The sequence below is a fragment of the Epinephelus lanceolatus genome, chromosome 3 (genome assembly GCF_041903045.1).
Source record: "Epinephelus lanceolatus isolate andai-2023 chromosome 3, ASM4190304v1, whole genome shotgun sequence".
NCBI lineage: Eukaryota > Metazoa > Chordata > Actinopteri > Perciformes > Serranidae > Epinephelus > Epinephelus lanceolatus.
The window spans coordinates 5,171,108-5,191,477 of record NC_135736.1 but is presented as its reverse complement, the minus strand read 5'-3'; the positions used below and the strand labels follow the sequence as shown (position 1 = coordinate 5,191,477).

At 44.0% G+C, this 20,370-nt stretch overlaps 1 protein-coding gene across 2 annotated transcripts; it reads right to left on the bottom strand.

Moving 5' to 3' along the window:
- Nucleotides 1-1,917: 1,917 nt before the first annotated feature.
- LOC117255517 (axin-2-like) lies at nt 1,918-19,042 on the bottom strand. 2 transcript variants are annotated; one of them, XM_078163649.1, is made up of 11 exons: nt 18,766-19,042; nt 16,327-17,270; nt 13,813-13,953; nt 10,978-11,080; nt 8,983-9,123; nt 7,948-8,369; nt 7,675-7,824; nt 7,338-7,571; nt 7,062-7,166; nt 6,314-6,439; nt 1,918-3,770 (listed from the first exon to the last, which is right to left on the bottom strand). In XM_078163649.1, the coding sequence occupies exons 2-11, from the start codon at nt 17,157-17,159 to the stop codon at nt 3,644-3,646; spliced, it is 2,382 nt and encodes a 793-aa protein (XP_078019775.1). In that variant the 5' UTR covers nt 17,160-17,270; nt 18,766-19,042; the 3' UTR covers nt 1,918-3,643. The 2 variants fall into 2 exon arrangements, with proteins under 2 accessions (XP_078019775.1, XP_078019777.1); XM_078163651.1 differs by lacking the exon at nt 18,766-19,042 and adding an exon at nt 18,164-18,378.
- Between the last annotated feature and the right edge of the window lie 1,328 nt (nt 19,043-20,370).

The following is a 20,370-nucleotide window of genomic DNA, read 5'->3' as shown; positions in this document are numbered from 1 at the left end:
TCCACTATCCAATATTTTTTATCATTTAGTTAAAGGCATACATTTCTGAAAGTAGAGCTGATGCTGATGTTTTAGTGGGTTTTAACTAGCAGTACATTTGTTTACAAATAGTATTTCAGGAGAGGGGATTACATGCAAGAAAGATCACTGCCCAGATTCATATCAGGAGTGTTACAATTCCTTCCCTGAGGAGTCTGAAGCTTGTTGTTTAACACTTGACTGCTTAAATATTTTAGGTGCTGAATCCGCGATTTTTGCTTTTCTAGATTTGCACGAATGTTTAGACATTACCAGGTGTCCCTGACCAGCTTCAGCTTTCTAAGTTCCTTTGAATGGACGAAACACTGTAGTCTATTGGTTTCCAACTGGTGGGTCGTGGTCCAAAAGTGGGTCACGGATCCATGCTGAATGGGTATGACTTGAGGATATGTCAAGTTTGTAAAAAACACACTTTATTTTAAGGTACAGTAAATTTCCAGCACAGAGCTTTTATTTTGAAGTGCCATTTCCTGCTGTAAAATTAGTCTCTGTGTTCTAATACCCATACTACTATACTATATAGTATGCAAGAAAAGCTTTAGCGTGTCCCAATACATAAACTGTCAAATACAGTATGCCAAAAATACCAGGATGTTTTATTCCATTTGGTCAGATTTTGCAATATGCAAGGCCATGCGCTTCTCTGGCTATTCTGGCCTACAGTCTTTTGCAGTGATAGATATGTCACATTGACTGTGTCAGAAGTCATGACAGCCTATTCAGGTGAGGTGACTGATGACCACTCAGTTAGTAGCAATAGGAATGTTAACTGTTTAGTGGAATTAAATAATCATAAACCAAAAACAAAAGGGCTTAAATATCAAATAACGATGACAGACAACTATATAGCCTCTGTAATTTTACAATTGTGAATATAATATGTTAGGATCTACAATGTATGCAGTTATTACTTATTGCAAAATACCAACACTGGAGCTCTCCAGGTCGATCTCTGTCTTTGGCGAACTCGGTGAATGGCATTTTGTTTTATATCCATGGTAATGGATATAAAAGAAAGAGGGTCAAAGTTCAGGGCGAAACGTTGTGAGACAGTAGTATGTTCCGATTGTGTATATACTGCATTCAACAGTACGTATTATTAAGGGCAGCTGCAGCACCTACTAAAAGTAAAAAGAAAAAGTATGCTATATGGATAATACCCAATGACTAACGGACAGCTACTTGAGACAGAGACAGCAAACTAGCTGGATTGCAAGAATGATGCTTAATGGATTATGCTTGAACTAATCACTAAGGAGAGATCTGCATGCTGCGGCTGGACCATTCAAGAACCACTGCTTTAGTCCACTTCTGTTCCTTTGAAATAACTGTCCAAAAAAAAACACCTTCTCTTTTACTTGAGTTTGTTGTGCAGGTTGATATAAAAAGATACCATCATTACACAGGGTGTCCACACGTATCAGATACTTAATACTGTTTTTAAGACCTTTTAAAGATAAGCTGTAACCAAATTTAACTACATTTTGGACAAATCATGTTTTTCTTATTCAAGCACTGTAGGTAGGTATAAAGGTAAGTAGTGTATGTGTGGCTCTGTGCAGAGGCAGGTTTTATGTAGTAATATGGTTATTAGAGTGAGTAAGGTTAATTTACACTTGGCCAACAGGTAAATGCAAGTATGAAGTAAAATACAGTCTTAGGTTCAATGGTAGGTATAAAGATTTAAATGTGCAGAAAAGCTTGACTCATTTTGACAAAGAGATAATATAAGACTGACTTTTAAGGCCTAATATTTATCATATTGAATGTAAGACTTTTTAAGGACCTGCAGACACCCTGTGACATTAGAAGTACTGTGGAAATGAGTAACGTGATATTCTGGACAATCATGTCAGAAGAAAATTCACATACATCAGCTTTCATTTGAAAAATATAAAACTTTAATAAAGGCTACAGCTCTCAATAATTACAATAATTATAGGTCCATGTAAATCTTTAAATGAAACTCTTTATATATTGTATAATTTACAGTTTAGATAGAATGAAACAAAACAATAAAAGGCCGTGGTGTCAAAACAAAACAAAACAAAACATGATTATAGGATATTATTAAAAGCATAAAAATATCTTTTCAACATAAAACCCTTCTGAAAACCAAGGGATATATATTAAAACCCTGAAACAGGGTAGCACATGGTATGGCATCCATGTAGGCACAGGTGCTGTACTCGTTAAACACCAGCGATACTGAGTGTGTGTGTTTATATGTGTGTGTACTTTATCTGTGCATCACATATGTCAGTATCCATACTTCAGAATGCATAATTACAATGTATACAGGAGCTCTGCTATATACGATGTTACTGTAACGACATTCAAAGGATATTGGAGCCATAATTCTTCACTTTTTTTTTCTTTTTGTGTGTGTGTGTGTGTGTGTGTGTGTGTGTGTGTTTTTCAACATGCTAGCTGACTTCCTCAAGAAGTCGTTCTCAGTGACCCAAACTTGTTCTTGTTAGCACAAGTTATTTTGGTGTGCGGGCTGTAAACACTGCCATTATTAGATGGTACAGCTTGTGCTCCAAGTCTCCTCTCTGTGTGTATTTGCGACTGTTTTCGACCCCCCTCCCCACCTCGTGCAATGCCTGGTTTATAAACAAAGGCACAACAAAAAAGATTGAGCTCTGTTGCCGGACTGAGAGAAAAAAAAGGGGTTACAAACTATCAGCAGCATAAAAGACTAGGATTGACCATTAGAATAGAGGAGGGAGTGCGCCTCAGACACGACCGCCGCAAAGGTTATTAGTTTGGATCAGACGGGGCTACAAGGCTATGGGAGGTGCTAGGCTAGTGTCACATCCTTTGTGTAAAGTAAAAACAAACAAACACTGAACAATATCACCACAGTATTTTCCCAACATTCAAAGCAGCTTGCCCATTGGCTGGATATAGGGAAGGGGAGGGACACAGGTTTAAGAGGACTTAGGAAGGGAGATGGGGAAAAGATCGGGTTGTTTTTTTCAATAAATACTTAATAAAAACTTTCAACTCATGACAAAAAGCATCTATATATATAATACATGTATATATACATATATGCATGTATGTATATGCACATGTACAGATGTTTTTGTAACGATGTTGGAGTGTAAGAGCAGGTTGGTGGCGCTGTGTCTTCAGCACCTGATAGTCCGTTGCACTCGGCTGGGAAGCCAGCGTGAACGCACAATCAGTCTCTCATCACATCACAACAAAACAGTCATCTACATCTTCAGTGGTTATATTCAAGAAGAGGCGGGGTCTCCCCCCCACTGGCCTCCAATCATCATCATGATCCTTGTATTGGTCTTTTAAAGTCTCTCTTGTCGTTCCCTTGTGTTAAGGTCTAAGGCTGATTGGTTGATAAAGTCAGGGAGGGGCGGCACCTCCTCTGGGTTCGGCATACTTCATTGGCTCGTCTTCCTTCGATCACTCCTCTTGTGCTGGATATATTAACTCTGTTTAGCTTAATATTAAGAAATAGAAAAAAGAGTCCAGAGTTTTTTTGTTAATTACAAAGAGTCTCTTGCTCAAATTATTTCGGGACAGTTTAGCTTTTGGTTGGGCAAGAAAGGGCGTCGGTTGGTTGGCAACAAAGTGGCTTTTAGTCCATCCTCTCCACCTTGCCCAAGATCTTGCCCTCATACATGGGTAACACAGAGGCATCCTCCCATACCTCCTCGAACACAGCACCACACTCGAACTCATCACTGGCTTTCTTGAAGTAGTACCTGTGGGGGACAAACAAAGAGAGAGGTCAGTGATTAGAAAATGTTAAGCGTAGGTGTATGTGGGAAAAAAAAAAAAAAAAAAAAAAAACTCAAACGAAAACTGACAGAGTGGCAGCAGGAGTGCATCTGATACATTTCATCATGTTTTAAACCGCTTTGAGGCACCTACACGACTACTTCCATATACATGCTCACGCACAACTCCCTTTAGTCCAAATCAAACACAAACACACACACTCTGAGAGCCAGAAATGGATCCTGCGCAAAACAACTTAGTCATAGCCTTCAATGCCATCCCTGCACACTTCAAAGGCAGAGCCTGACTCCACATCACACCGCTGCACAAACAGAGCTGAACCCTCCGTTTAAACACTCCCTGTGATAATTCAAGCTGCTAGAAACAGCCTGTTTGTGTGTGTGTTCATCCATGTGTGTTTGTCTCCTTATCCACTGCTGGCCATTCTTCAGATGCCAATCTGTCCTGCAAGGTCTTATTAAAGTTGAAGGGTTAATTTGAGGCTGTCTTAAGCCCCCTCCCCCCCTCTCTCTTCAGCAGTGCCCCCTCCCTCTCTGTGACTCCATGACTTCTAATTGGGCTGGCTGTCAAATGAAGGGCCTTTCTGTCACACAGGCTGGCATTTCAGGTGCCTGAGAGTCTGCCTGTGACTGCAGGAGCACACTCTACTCCTTGCACATGCCCTGTGTTTCTCTCTTACTTGCCATCGCAGAAATACACACACTTTGGGCAGCTTTCCGATCACCAGCGGAGAACAGAGGAAAAAGGGGGAGCAGGAAGGGAAGAAAGTAGGGGGAAGTGGAGCGCGGGCCTTCCCTGGCTCAGTGAGTGGGTGTGATAGGTTGGATGTGGGCCGAGCCTGAGGGGCTTTACCCTGGGAGGGGAGGGGAGGTGGAGGGGGTGACCGCTCAGACAGTCTCCTTGAGGTCACAGGTCACTAAGCTAGCCCACTCTTCTTCGTCTCTCAAGCAGAGATAACTCCCAGGGTTAGCTTGGTCCCGGTGACTGTGACGTCTCCTGGAGCTCCTAATGATTTCTCCTCTCTACTTTAAACCCAGCAAAAGATCAGCGGGAGGGGATTTAATGATAAGCTTTGTAATGGAAAAATGCCTCATTTTGCCCATGTGTGCCTGCATACAGAATACAAAAAAAAAAAAAAAAAGAAAAAAGGGAGGAGGAAAAAAAGCTGTTTTATGAGCAATGGCTCAGCTTAGAGTCATTCAAACAACACATGTAAGGATGGGCGTACAAAAACGTACACACAGAGTTTTATTTGCCATGCTGATTGTAATTACACATAAATGAAGGAGGAGGTTGTGTTACCACAGCTGCAAGACTTGATCGTCAAGTGTGCAGCGACGTGACAGAGGAATGATGGCCTTGTTTCATGATATGATATTTCAGCAAAGTTCTCCTCTGCTGTCTAAGCTTTGCTGGGCAGGATTTAGCCTTTTCATCTTCATTAGTAGAAACCAAATAATAAAATTGGCTGGATTTTTTTTTTTTTTTTTTCCCAGAGGAAAATGCTGTATTTTCACTCAAATAATTCAAAGTCATTGCTTTGTTTCAGAGAGTGAGACAGAAAAAGTCTTTCTATTGGAACATGTTTTATGTGGCAGGATTTTTCTCTCTTCGCAACATCTGGCGCCAATATCGTCTGGCAGATCTGCGGCGTACTGTTCTCCACTGTATCGCTGCCATGTCCAAATTAACCAACTCCACACATTCTGCTGCCATTGAAGCCAGACGCTTATCCCCACCTCCCCCTTCTCATTCGCTCGCTCAAGAGTTATGGGATAGCAGGGGTGCAATGACTTGTTTGCAGGCCTACTCTCTTGCCTAACAAGCAGATGTGGTTGTAACCTAATGTTGATGTCATGGGCATGCAAGGCTTTGTGTTTTCAATAGGATACGTGCTACGCAGAACTAGAACAGTTACTTGATAAAGCAAGTCTGGACTTCACTGATTAAAATGTCCTCATACTAACATATTTTAAATTACTTAGTAAGTCTTTACAGTGTTTAGGAATTCCCCGTCATCATCTGACACTGGCAGGAGGTGTTTTTGCTGTGTTAACTGCTATCAGTCATTAACAGAAGAAGGTGCTTGCGGCATTTGATTTTAATGCCTGATGCAATAGTGTGGAGGAGGAATTTGAAGGCCTCGGAATGGTCTTTGTGCACAAAATAAAATGGCCCAGTCTTCAAAGCCATATCTATTAAGGCTGCCTTACCATGGAAATCAGTACCAGATGTGGGAAAAAATTCGCTCCAGACCCCCCCTCCTCCTCCCCGCTCTCTCTGTAAGCTCTGAATACAGTGGATCAGCCCAGTCTTTTCAACTATCGGGCTCCAGTATTTCACACTCCCACTCAGCAGACATACAAACACAATAACAAATGCACATACATACACAGATAACTAACCCAGCTACAGCACCAAACCCATCCAAACAGGTGTGAACAAACATCTGAGTGCATGCTAGCATGCTGTGATTTGTGTGCTGTTGTCAGTGGTTCATATTTACCGGTAGTTGCCTTTCTTGCTGAGCTGTTCCTTGAAGTGTCCGAGGGTGAGGCAGTGGGTCTTCATCATGCTGCGATAAGGAATTTCCTCCCCACAGAAGAAGTAGGTGACCACTAGCTCCTTAGACCTGAAAGTATAAAATGAAAACAGTTTTTTAAACAGCTGTGCATGTAGGAAAAGGAGTCAGATTGTTGTATGCAGACAAAGAATTTTTGGAGTAAAATGAGTTAAGGATGCCAACAGACAGCTGGCTCACCCAAAGGGTCAACCAATTAAATCTAAAAGAGGCCTCACAGTCAGGTGGCTGTAACTTAACATCAAACACCCAACCCATTCAACAATAAATGTATGAAGGGGGCCGATGCATTTGAGTTACCAGAGGCTACTTAACACATCTTTGTTGGGTTCCAGTGGTGAGTGTGTGTGTTGGGAGACGGGTGAGTAGTTAGGATTCCGTATTAAAGCACGTTTAATCTTAAATGATTAAAAAGCGAGAGAAGAGGAGTTCAAAGACAGAGCTATGCTGACTCACAACATCTCTCTTTGAAGGAAAGAGCAAGAAAATCTGAGGAAACAAGCTTGGGGAGAGAGAGAGAGAGCGCTTGAAAAAGTGTCTAAGTATATGAGAAATTAAATCTGGGAAACTAGAAAGCAATTGGGAAAGAAATGAAGAAAAGCTGAGCTATAGAAACAAAGACAGGACTGTGTCATAGATTCCAGAGCAGTGCAGTAAAAGAAGACACCCGTACTCGTCTGCTTGGAGTCCAGGGCTGGCTAGCGGACTGCCTCCAGTGGGGAAGGCAGCTGCTGGATGGCTCCTGTCTCTCTGAAGGCTGCTGGCTGTTGTTGAATGCCTGTTAAAATCACAGAGATCAATAAGTAATTAATAATCACATCAATATGAAGAGAAACCACTGGACACCACTTATAATACATTCTAACATGGTCAGTGAGATGTGGAAAATTGGGAATATGTATGATTGGCAAATGTTGGTTCTAAGTGTAACACTAAATGTGTGTCCTACCTTTGTTTTGGTGGCTTGGAGACCTCTTCTAGTCTGCGACAGGCCTCCTCTAGCTGTGCTAGGGTGTTGGGTGGGGGCAGGGGTGGCATCGCTGGGTCCTGGATGAACGGGTGTCCTGGGTGGTGGCCACGGAGGTGAGCCCCGCTGCCAATGCCGCCTCCGCCCCAAGAGGAGTGGGTCCGACCAGGTAGAGTCTTGGAGTCAAGTGGGTTGGACTTCTTTAGGCCTTGAGTGCTGTTAGAATGATAATAGTCAATATACTGCATGAGCTGGGGTCTCGAGACACTTGCGTCGTGTGATACAACAAATGCTGAATCAATTCCTGACAAACACTTACCTATGTGGCTTGTGCTTGCCCTGCCTCTCACTCTCTAGGATCCACTGCCAAACATTCTGAGAGCGGTCGGTGGCGTCTAGGGGAAGGTGCGGGGAAGACACGCCCTCATCTGTGCTCTTGACTGGTCGTCTGGACAAAGTGCTGCAGCGACTGAAAGTAGACAGAGAGGCAAGTTAGGGCCAGAAAGAGCAGCTTTAGCACTGGACAAACTGAGGAAATACAAGGTACGAAGCTGACTGGCAGCTAGTTTCCACACAGCTCAGTTACACTTACGCATGGGTGAAGTCAGAATAATTGGCGCCCCCTGGAGGGCAGAGGCACTGCACGCGCTGAGCCGCTTCAGCCTCAATCTGCTCCTTGGTCTTGGGCGCAGCATGGTGATGGTGAATGTAGTGGTGGTGGATGTGCTTTGTGGACTGCCTGCCTGTCATCAGAACTTTGGTGGCCCCAGGATAAGCACCAAAGAAGGGCCCGTGGCCTGAGGAAACCATAGCACCTGTCCTGTCTGGGGATCGCGATCGCGGCGAGTGTCTAACCACACCCGGTGACTGGCAGCCAGGTGTCTTCAGGACACGGGACAAGTGCTCGTCCAGGATAGCCTGAGGGTCTTCCTCGCATTGGCTGCCAGAGGGGAGCAGGGGGTGATGAAGAGAGGTGCTGCTGGTAAGGTCACCACTCTCCTCCCGTTCCTCCTCCTGGACAAAGAGTGGAAAAAAAAAAAAAAAAAGTTAAGGAAACTGACTAAACATTCATACACAGTCACAGTCAAAGGCACCAAGCAGAGGAATTTATGTCTCAACTTACACCAACTTATATCTATCATCCTCTGAAGTCAGGGAGAGCAAACGCCTGGATAACTTGATTTGAGTTTCCTTTTTGCCGCACTGTTATCTTCACTAACAGACTTTGGGTGCGCTTCATCTATAATGCAGAGTGTGCCTGTGCTTCACAAAGAGACTGGCACTACACATACTCAGCAAACGTGCCACTGGAGAGTAGCTAAGTGCTAACTATTTGAAGGAGCTTCAAGTGTGTCTAGAAACATAAGTTTGAAAGTTCCTCCAGATGAAGTAGTGGAGGACAGAGAGGAAAAGGGAAGAAGGAGCTAAACCAAAACAGACTTTCAAATCCCTTGGTCTTTTCCCTGTTCTTCAAGATGCTGAAGCTGGCAGTGAATCTTTTGTGGTGCAATATGGAACCATCGTCCTGAGTTAACTTGGATACAGGTTTGAAATTCTAAGTGGCAGGCATGCCTATTGTCAGTGTAGGTTTCAGACTGTTTAGCGCAAGTTCGTTTGCATTTGTTACCTCCTGGATCTGCTGCAGCCTCTCCTCCAATGAGCTCATGGTGTCCTGCTCTCGCTTCAGCTTCTCTAGCCGGGATATAAGCTGGGCAGCAAAGGCTGAGGGCTCAACAGGGGTCATCTCCTTAGGCAGCCGATGTGTCCTCTGCAGGGTAAACAACACAGAGGAGAGGACATTTTAGTAAGTGTGTGTGAGTATAACTGCGGAGTGTTTCTGACAGATGCAATATGTTGCATAAATCCACTGCCCTTGCCCTAATCCTGTCTTGTTCCAAAAAGCCTGCTACTATTCCAAAAAGCCTAATCCAGATGCCCTTGCCCTCCAGCTAACCTGAACCTTCTCCGCCGCCCATCCCTCCCTAGATCTTCTTATGCCCAGTGCCCTTGGCAGTGCCAGGCTTCTGGGTGAGGGGGAGAAAAGGGGGTAGTGATGGCGGGGTAGCAGTTGGTCTCGCTCGGAGGGGAGGCCCCCTGCCTGCACCCTCTGTAGCCCAACCAAGCCATCAGCTAGGCAGCCTCTGAAGTCAGCACACTTCAAAGGGCCCTTGTCAAACATCAAACGCACACTAGGGGTGGGAGGGACACGCAGCTTTAAATCTCCGAATAAAAGCCAGATATCGACAGAGAAGAGAGAGTGAGGAGAGGAGAGGGGAAGAAAAAAGGGAGAGGGGGACAAAATTAACAGCATGAAAAAAGAGGAAGAGGATTGAGATGTGTGTTAGGGAAGTGGCAATGGTGGCAGAGAGAGAGCAAGACAGAGAAAGAGGGAAAGGAGGGAGGGAGAGGATAGAGGAGTCAAATACTGGGAAGATCTGAGGGGAAGTAGTAATTTATTTCCCGGCTGCATGCAGGGCAGCTCAGAGGTACTCTAGTCACATTATCCTCCTTTTTCTTTAACTATATGCACCGGCTTCTCTCTCTCCCTTTCTTACTTTTTTGTTATTTGGCACACTGGCTTTCTTGATTTTGACTCTTTTTTTTGTTGTTCCTCTCATCTCTTTGTAGACACGATGAAGGGAAGAAGAAGAAAGGCAAGCAGAGCTGCTGGCAAAGGAGCGCCAGCCCTGCACGGGGCCCCCGCTGCCTGGGGCTGGTGCATCATGGGAGACAGAGCCATCTCCAAATCAGGAGGGAGACATTAAAGGAGTGCAAGTGGGAAAGGAAAAGAGAGAGAGAGATTGAGAGAGAGAGAAAAGACAGAGAGGAAGAGAGAGAAAAAAGGTGGAACAGACAACACTGTCAATTGCATGCACACAACACACAACTCTTCCACATACACATACCTGTTTGGATATCAAGACAAAAGAATTTCTTTTCTTGCCTCAAACAGACCAACCTCCTAACCTGTGTCAATCTGTTCTAACCCAGTTCCTTGAACCTTCTCACAACAACGTCAGCAGGTCAACAAAATCTAAAATTCAAAGCACATACACCATATGACCCAAATAGGGAGGAGACAAAAGCAGAACTGCATAGTGATGTGTTTCCTGTTCATCTGCTGGGATCCAAACTTAAGTTTTTGTAATCGTTTAGCCAGTTCAATTTAATCATTACCATTAGCCCCGTTGCAATGTCTATATCCGATGCTATAACAAAGCTATTATTGATGCATGCATACAGCTATGACGCTTTGTGACATACTACAGTTAGTTACTGAGACGGAATACAAAGATGACAACACAAATTTATATTTACAGGCCTACAGAAACTACTGGGAAAAGGGGTGGGGGGGTGGGGACTTGAAACAGCAGAAGAAGTGAAGTGGTATGCAAATCCTGCCTTTCATTTACCCTGACTTTTATATGAAAATGAGCCAGGGAATGAAATATAGAATTCTGTCACAACACAAGCTCTGAAAAAAAATAAAAAATAAAATAAAGCGCAACTCCTCGAGGGAATCAGGACCCAGTTGTCTGTCAGCGTGTAAAAGTTTGAGTTTAGCAGATTACAAAAAAAGGAAACACTGACAGGAAGTATAACTTAAGAAAGTAGGACTTACAGGAAAGTGGGGTAGCGTTATCTGGCCATTGATCTTGACACTGCGATGTATCTCTCGCTGGAGTTGCTTCTTAGTGCCCAGCTTATACGGAGGGATTCCATCTCTGTAAAAAAACAAAGATATTATATGTTTACATTTGGTAAAAAAAAGGACCACTTAGATTACCCACATTTACATTTGGTCATTTTGTCTATTATAATCAACTAGCTAGTTGATGCTATTTTTCATCATTTATGGCAACTCATCATGCAGGTCACCATACCTCCACATCAACTGTTGGTACATTAGCTCCATTAGCCAATCTTTGTGGAGAAGGAGCCCTTAGCAGGCAGTTTATCATTCAAGTGACCGACACAACACCACCCAGTAACCACCCACTAGGCACATTACAGCTAAATCAAAAGGCCGGGGAGCCCTTGAAGCCAAGGCAACAAAAACACACATAACAAAACACACCAGGACAATGAGATAGAGATATGCTAAACACCCCACTGTGAGCTTCAAAAGAAGAGCCCTACCGATAAGATTACATCAGTCCTTGTCAACTTTGACAGCGGTTGTTTGAAAAGCAGACGAATTAGCACTAACCTCAGTAGCTGCTTTCAGTCGGAAACTACAACTACAGCGAGCAAGCGCTGCTTAAGTGCTGCTGGCTTTGTAGCTCTGATATATTAATATGAAAATAAAGATGGAGCTAGGAATACCAGTAGTCTCCGGACAATTAAGCATTTGTTCTGGGAATCGTATTCTCCATTTTTCATTCTGTGTCTGCTAGCTTTTCCAGTCAGCTGCCACTTAAGCTGGGCCAATTATCTTGGCCGTTTTGGCTGCTCAGAAGTGTCTGACCTAGCCCAAACGCTACTTTTTCTGCTGCCTCTTTGAAATCTCACACTCAAGCACATATGCACCCGCTGCCATCTTCGTTTGGCAAGCGCTGTGCTGTGAGCCTCTGATCTCAGCAACATCAAAAGGCTGGTTTGTAAGATAAGGTAATGTTTGAAGTTGGTGCAGCAGCATTCCCCAGCGTCCAAGTAAATCCATAAATAAGATATAAGCAAAAAGAGAAAAAAATCCCCCCCCCCCCCCCCCCCCCCCCCTTCCCAAATCCTCCTCGTCTTGTTCTTTATCTGGGAAATGAGATTCAAATTTGCAGTGTGCCTTTTAACCACTGTAAAAGGACACACTAATCAAATTGTTCCCTCCAATGAGAGAGGAAGAAGCTGTGTTTTTATTAAAATCAGTTAGGGGTGCAGAGAGATGAGAAGAACAGGAGAAATTGCTGTGTCAAAGACCTTGGTGAAAAACTATTTAAAGTATATGACTTTGACACATGACGCTGTTCAACAATGAATCTATTTTTTTCTAATTCCCTAAACAATGTCTGCAAGTCATATTTCAGAGTGACACTGTCAAGAAGAATCAGATAATGGAGCCAAGCTGCCGATATCACCCTTGTTGCAGCAAGCTTCTTGTAAGTAAGGGCCTACTGCCAAAATCAATGCTTCACAAACTGTACCCCTGAGACTACAAGCCATCGTCCCTCAAGGTGCAGGAAGAAACACAGGAAACTCTTCAAAAGTAAAACTCAACAGCCCAGAGGTACTTGCGTGCTAACAAGAACCCAAAACTTAGTGGCAAATCACCATTCCCACACAAAGCTGGCAACTTCTCTATCACAAACTATGTTTTTATCAATCCAAATTGTCTCCACCCTGGGGAACCATGTGACAGCCGGGTGCTTTGTCCAGGTTGGGGTAGAGAAAACAGCCGTGGACTCTTTCATGGTTTCATGGGCCCTTACTTTATGGGGATCTCCTATTCAGTTGTGCAAGTCATTTTCAAAGCAGCCAGCCACCCTCTTATCCCCCTAAGCTCCCCTCACCTAACAATAGGCTGAAAGCGATTCAGTTAAGCCCTTTATACTCCATGCACTTTATTTTCTCACTCCCTTGCACTTCGAGCCTAACCACTCCTGCTATTGGCTCTGGAGGGTGGAGGACAGAAGCTGTGGAGGGTTGGGTGGGTGAGGTGATTTTTCAGGGGTGCCCTAGTCTGGCCAGGGGGAGTTCCTCATGCCTTGTCCCAAGGTCTAGAAATGAGTAACCCCTGAGAAAGCCTCAAAGACACATGATCTCAGCACGCTGCAGAGGCCAGTGGCAGGAAACCGACCCACCATGTGAGTAAGCCTCCTTTCATTTAGTGCCAACATTTTTCAATGAGTTTGTCTTGAGGCCCGAATGGCCATTTCCCTCCCCCTCTCCTCCAGCTCTTCAAAGGGAAAAAGCGATTAGATAATATGAAAAAAACAAGTCTGTTGTGGCAGAAGGGTGGGTGGGATGGATACATTTCAACTTTGAGGAAAATCAGGCAACGCCCCCACCCACATCAAGACATACTCATTTTTTTCACCCTTCTCTCCAGCCTGCAACGCATCAGAATAAACTTCAAAAGGTCCTCAGACATAATGACTTTCCCAGAGTTATCTCCCTGGAGGCCACAGTCACAACTACACATTAATAGAATTACCTGGAGTCAATCATGGAGGATAATTATAATACATTATGGACCATTATTTCACAACAGTGTAGTCCCCTGGCCTTCAGAAAAATTGAATCTGTTGGACTACAGGGCCAAATATTTTCCTTCACACCCCTAGACTTTTTCCTGGAAAGGTATTGACTGAACCCTGGTCCAGGCATATTTAGATAACTTGGAAACAATCAAATTCACAGAGCTTTGGTAATGGAAATTAGCCTTTTGAAGTTGCTACATTATCTGGGTTAAAATGAAACTGATCAATGAAGTTTTTGATAGATAAAAACTAAAACCACTTACACGCTACTGTCTGTCATGGACATGGAATCATCTGTTGTGGCATCGCTGGAGATCTCGCTGTCATTGGCACTGGTGGCAGGGGCAAAAATGTAGCCAGAGTTGACAAAGTAGGGGCTGGCAGGGTCTCCTCGACGGTGGGACCTGCAAAGATAGAGAAAGAGAAAAAATGCCATATTTTAATGTGATGTCCCTCTTGACAGTGGAGAGATGTGAGAGTTTCCATGCTCTGTGTCTCCTTCCCTGAAAAATTGTATCAAATTTTAAAAGCAAATGTGATGTGTTTGAGTTTGTGTTGTTGGATTTTTCTTTAGATTTCTGTAATTGGAGTCACCCTCATAAGACTCTGAGGCCAAAGGAATGTGACAGCATTAGAGATGGATGTATGGGTTGTCTTTTATTTCAACTCTCCTTTATGTCAGCCTTCCCTATCATACAGGGGTTGTGTGATTGGGAGTGGGGGTGAGGGGTGATGGTTGGAGTGCTTGAAGTGAGCAGCCTTTCTGTGTGAATAAACAAACCACATTTCCCTTCCTTTTCTCTTTTCTGCTATCTTCACACCCTTTTGTCTAGGCCAGGCCCATATTCCTGCACTTTTCCACTCTGACACTCCAGTCTCTCTTTCCTTGGAGTTTTTTCTCCTCCATGCTCTCCCACTTTTATCTTTCTCTCTCTCTATCATCCAGTCTAGGGCCCCTCCTTTACCCATTCTCCCCTGCTTTTCTTTCTAAAGTCTCTCTCTGTCTTTCTACTCTCTCCTGCTGTGTTGCATTCCTCTTTCAGTAGTGAAGGGGGTGGACAAGGAAGAGGGAGGGAAGAAGAGGAAGGGGGAACTTGGGCTTTAGAGAGAGAGAGAGAGAGGGAAAGGGGGAAGGAGGGCCCCTTTCTTTATGAGAATGCCTTCTGCCGGGAGTGCTGAGAGGAGAACCCCAGCATGACTAAAGCCGTAGGCCCCAAGCACAAACCTGACCTTTGGAAGGTCCGCGCAAAGAGTCAGGTATTTAGCACAGCTGGGCTCTCTGCACCCCCCGCTCTCTTTCTCCATCTCTTTTCTTTCTTTCATGACCCCCCCCCCCTTCCTGTCTTCCCCCCTTCCTCTCCTCTTGTCTCTCCCTGTCTCTCTCCAAAGCATGCTTAGTCTCTGTCAGACAGTTTTTTGTTTTTGTTTTTTTCAAAAAGGGAAAGATGAAAGTGCTGGATAGAAAAAGAAAGAGGAAGTACAACACTGAGACACACACTCAATCTATGGCAAAGTGGGATTGGTGGTTGAAGCCGCGGAACTAAGCTGAGGATGTTTTGTTGTTGAGTTTATCTATCACTTTGGAGTCGAGTATCTGAGGTTTCTCAAAAAAAAGAGGGGAAAAACGAATCTGTGCAGTGGCAAAATTAGTTCCACATGTTTGAGATGGAAATTGGTTGACCTACAGAGATGATGAGGGGCAGGGGGAGAGCGTGGCTGACGGAAGGGAGAAAGAGGGGGCTCTCTCCCTCCCATTTTCTTTTAGTGAAAAACAAGAATGCAGGGGATCACACCAGGAAACCAGGAGATGGCCACATGTCAAAAAACCTTGGGCTCATCGGTTACTTACTCAACATGGGCATTTTTTTAATTGTTAGTCACACTTAAAGTTTAGTTAACTTGAGTGTGATAGTATGGCTTATCTATAAATTGCACTTTTTTTTAAACCAATTCCAAATAGTAAGACACTGTCCAACCTCTAAGCAACAATTGCGTCCAGATGTGAGGACAGAGTACAGTACTGGAGTGAAAAAAACATTTAGGTACTCTTTGGTGCTCATGCATAAAATCCCGCTTTTGAAAATGTTCCTGGCTTGGAAAGATTTCAGCTGTTGGACAACGTGTGGGACGGCTCTTAAGATAAAAGCCCAAATGCTTTCCACAAACACTTCTGCTTTCATGTCTGACCAACAGAACAATGTCTCTGCTTGGAATAAGACTGACTGCTAAAGTTATCTTAACTTTGTAAGAGCATTTCTTTGGTTTGTGGAGATTTAGTGACAGTTTATAATCAATATATGGCTTAGAGTAGAAAAAATGAAAAATACAGCATAACTTTACAATAGCATCATACTGTTTTATGTAGCTGTAACAGACATGAGGCTTGGTGTCTGAATTTGTGCCTGAACTGAAGGAAGGGTTTCAAAGCACAGGAAACTTGAGCAAGCCAGCAGAGGGCTGCCTGCAAGACACCATTTACTTAAAAGGAAGGCTCAGATCCATTGATGTTTTGTACCCACTCCGCCCCTCCAACCCCTTGACTAACTGCAAGGCAGGAGGGCACAAATATACAGGCATGTTCCTCTGAGACTCTTTGATCAAGTGCCTTTATCTCTCTCTTAGGCATTTGTGAAATAACTGCCAATTGCCACATATTCACTGGAGTTTAACTAATGAAGGAATGGTGATTACAAGGAGAGTTTGCAGTACTAAAAACAATACCATGCATTATAAGATGTAACAACACAGGCATGCATGCAAGTGAGCAATGCTCTTACCTGCAACTATTCTCCAGCACTTCAGCTGCTGTCCGGATGGTAGCAGTAGCCCTCAGGGTTTTCGCAGAGAGTCCGACCACAGACCCTAACGTTTTTGCCTTCAGGTCATTACAACTCCACTCCTCTTCCTCCATGAGAGGAGGAAGGTATCCACACATCAGCTTGAGGCTCCCGAGGCTGCCGTGGTTCATGTACGCCGCGTTTTCGCAGCCGGTGCGCACGTATTCGAGGTATATGTCAGAGGTCAAAAACATCTGGTATGCATTCTCTTCCATGTTGGACTGAATTTCCGTCTGTGCCTGGTCAAACATGGCAGAGTCTATTTGTTGTTTCTTAATACTATCCCTTATGAAGATCTTGGTGGCGGGTTTCAGCTGCTTGGCTACGATGCTATTGTTCTCGATGTACCGCTTGAAAATAACTTTGGCAACTCGCAACGTTTTGGTATCCTTTAAGTCCATTTGCCTGAAGCCGTTGCAGGCGAACCAAAAGTCCAAAGTGTCCACGCAATTCTCCCGCTCCAAAAAGGTCCTAAAGAGGTGAGCGCCGTCTTGGTCGCCCAGGAGAAAATGCAGAGACTTTGTCCACCGGACTAGAGGCGAGTCCGGTGACGCGCTGCCCTCTGGCTCCCCGAGTCCATCCTCGTTCCTCCGCGGTGTGGAGCCGGGAGGTGCGGCGGCGGCGGGGGTATCTTTAACCTTACTTTGGGCTCTCATTTTGGCAGATCTGCTGGGGTTGTAGCATGACGCCTCTCCCTCCTCCCCCGGTACCGGAGGACGAGGAGCATCTTCTCGGAAGCTACTGCTGATGTGCTCCGTAAGCGCCCTGCTCATGGCTCCAGCTCCGGTTGCCGTGTGAGAGTGCCGTTGTGCCTCCACTGAGCTCCAGCCTAATCCGCCTCACTCTCTAAAAGCAGCGGGGGAGCTTCTCAGCTCCTCTTCACTCTGAAACACAAAGTATTGATCTAATCAAAGCCAGATCCTGCTGAACTTCAAAGAAAGACATCAAGTAAACAGTCCCTTTCAAAAACCCTCGCCGGGTTCACAGAGAAAGGAAATATGAAAGGCTCGTTTCGTTTCATTTATCTATTTATAATCTAAATGAGAGATCAACTGCAGCCTACATTCTCAACGTGCATTGATCTGTCACATCAAAAAACATTTTACAAGAGTAATCATCTCACACAGCCTCAGTCTTCACCAAAACCGTATTCTCACAACTGTGGCTTACACGTGTTTTCCTAACGAGTCCATGTCACAGGCTTCAACTCCAATTAATTCCCAATCTGTTTCGGACGACCGTACCCTACCCCTGTCTGCATCGTACACACACACACACACACACACACACACACACACACTCTCTCTTTTCCACCCGGAGCCCACGCTTGTCCTCACCATCCCAGAAATGTACAAGCAAGTGGAAATGCATCGGATTTGCTCCACAATGACCTTAAACGTTGTAATGTACGTGGGGTAAAAAGCCCCGCGGGAAAAGCCAGTCGCTCACGCGTAACTGTGAGCGATCAATCGCCTCAGCATGCTATAACGAGACATTATTCAACCCCGGTGATGTGTCTCAACTATCAACGACAGAACGACTCAATAGATTTGGAGTAGCGTAATTCAGAAGTTCAGTGATTTTAATCGGCGCCTCAGTGCCAGATCCAAAGAGATTTGTTACCTCAAACGATGCGCAGCTAAAACGACACAAAGTGTTACAAACGCTACATAATAATTCACACTGTCTCAACAGACAGTGTAACTCTGCAGCATAACATCACTGATCCTAAAATCCAGCGGATGAATGCTGAATAAACGTGCGTAAAACAACATACCATCGCAAAGAGGATCCAACCGGAGTAAAACCCGTTAAAAAGTTCAACTATTATTCCATGTATGGTAGAGCCTCATACAGTCCAAAACTCTCCAAGCAGTAATCCAGCACAAAAAGCGATGACGGACTATTTAAAGCCTGTGCTGTGCCACATGTGTCCGATCTCGCTGCAAAACAAGCGCTGTAGTTTGATGTACCCTGTCCCATTCAACAACTGACCTCAAAGTAGGCAGGCTGAGTCCCTATGCAGATCACTGGGGGTGTCAAAATCTGGAGGAGGTAAAAGAGGAGGTGGAGGGGCGCGATTGAAGAATACATCCCACTTTTTTCCCCAGCTAGAAGACGCACCACCCGACAAATATTCGGTTTTTATCTGGGCTACACATTCACAAGCGCGCGCGCGCACACACAAAACACACACACACACACACACACACACACACACACACACACACACACACATATAAGCTTCTTATCTATCTCACCGTATTTCTCGCCCACAAACAAGAAACATAGCCCGCATTTCTCAACTTCAAAGCTCAGCAGCAGCACATCAAAGCGGCCAAGAGAGGGGGCCTGTGGAACAGCTTTCCCACAACTTACCATCCATGTACCCGAGTAGCCTCCCTTTTTGAAAACGTGAAAGTAAAGTAGTCCAACAACAGGCTGTGCTACAACCGCTTCGGTGCCGCTCTCCGTCCTGTAATGTCCTATCACAGTAGACAATTTGAATGCAGCCGAGAATAAAGGAGAGAAGCGTTTTGCCCTCGACTTTTCTCCCCAGGTAGTATTTCAAGAAGTCATGGCAGGCGGTACAAGTCCTCCAGGCTGTTTCTAAACCAACTGGGCTGAAGGTTTAACTGTGGACTTCAAAGTAACAAACCGATGGCCTGGTCTCGGAAGATACATAAAACACAGCGTCTCATCTTCGCAGCAACCAATGAAATAAAACAAGATAAAAACGAGCTAGAATAAAGAAAAAGCCACAGAAACTGCTATAAATTACAGAATATTTTCCGCTCAACACTCTCTCGTAAATAAGCCATTGCGTTTAGACGTTCATTAACGCTGAATAAACTTTTCTAGACGGGGAGAAAGGATTTACATGTATGCCAGGACCTTATCAAAGGCAGGCAATCTAGAGCCAACTCCCCGAGGCTTTAGAGCGTCAGAAGTAAGTGATCTACCGCGCCAATAGTATTATTCCTACAGTCCGTCTGTTACTATACGAAGTTTAAACAGAAACACAAAGCAAACAAAAGCGATACTTTTGTTGCCTGTGGCCTCTTCACGTGACAGGAGGGAGTTTAGTGTGCTCACCTAACTGAGGGAAAAGCCATTATGACAGGGTTTATAATACTCACACTTCATTGTATCTCCGGTTGTACAGCAAGATATTTTGTCATTACATATTGCTGTACAGTGTATAGGATGTTTGGAAACATTGTTCAAGATTCAGTCTATTAGTAATTTTTCTTGTGTCTCTGCATCCATTAAAAAGACAAAATACTGTTATCCCAACCCACAGCAATGTAAGCAAAAAGAAATATATATAGCCTATATATGTATGTATGTATGTATGATAGACAAAGATAGAGAGCGAGAGAGAGCGAGTGTGTGTGTGTGTGTGTGTGTGTGTGAGAGAGAGAGAGAGAGAGAGAGAGAAGAACTATATAGTATATACTATGTATAGGGTATGGTGATATTTTTATGTGGCAATTTCATATTGTCACACAGTGCCAAGTTTGGAAATTCTAAACTTAAACTTTAGGTAGCCTACGAGAATAATATAATCAATTGCTTTTTCAGTCCATCACATACATTTTGCCACAAAACTTTATAATAAACTGAATCTTCAATAATGTTTCCAAACTTCCTATACAGTGTAGAGCAATATATAATGAGAAAATAGCTTGCTGTTCAACCAGAGATAGAGATCGTTGCTACAATAAACTGTAAAAGTACTGTAAACCCTATCATAATGGCTTCTACTCAGCCAGATGAACATGCTAAACCTGACACGAGAAGAGGCCACATGCAACAAAAGTATATATGTTACAAAAAATTATCTATGTATATCTAAAAACTCTCTGTCAAACAACACCTATCCTTATGTAATTAAGTACCATTCCCTTGTAATTACAGAATTACCAGAGTAAGGGGAGTGACAGTAAAGAATTTGTGGTTTAATATAATTGTACAACATCC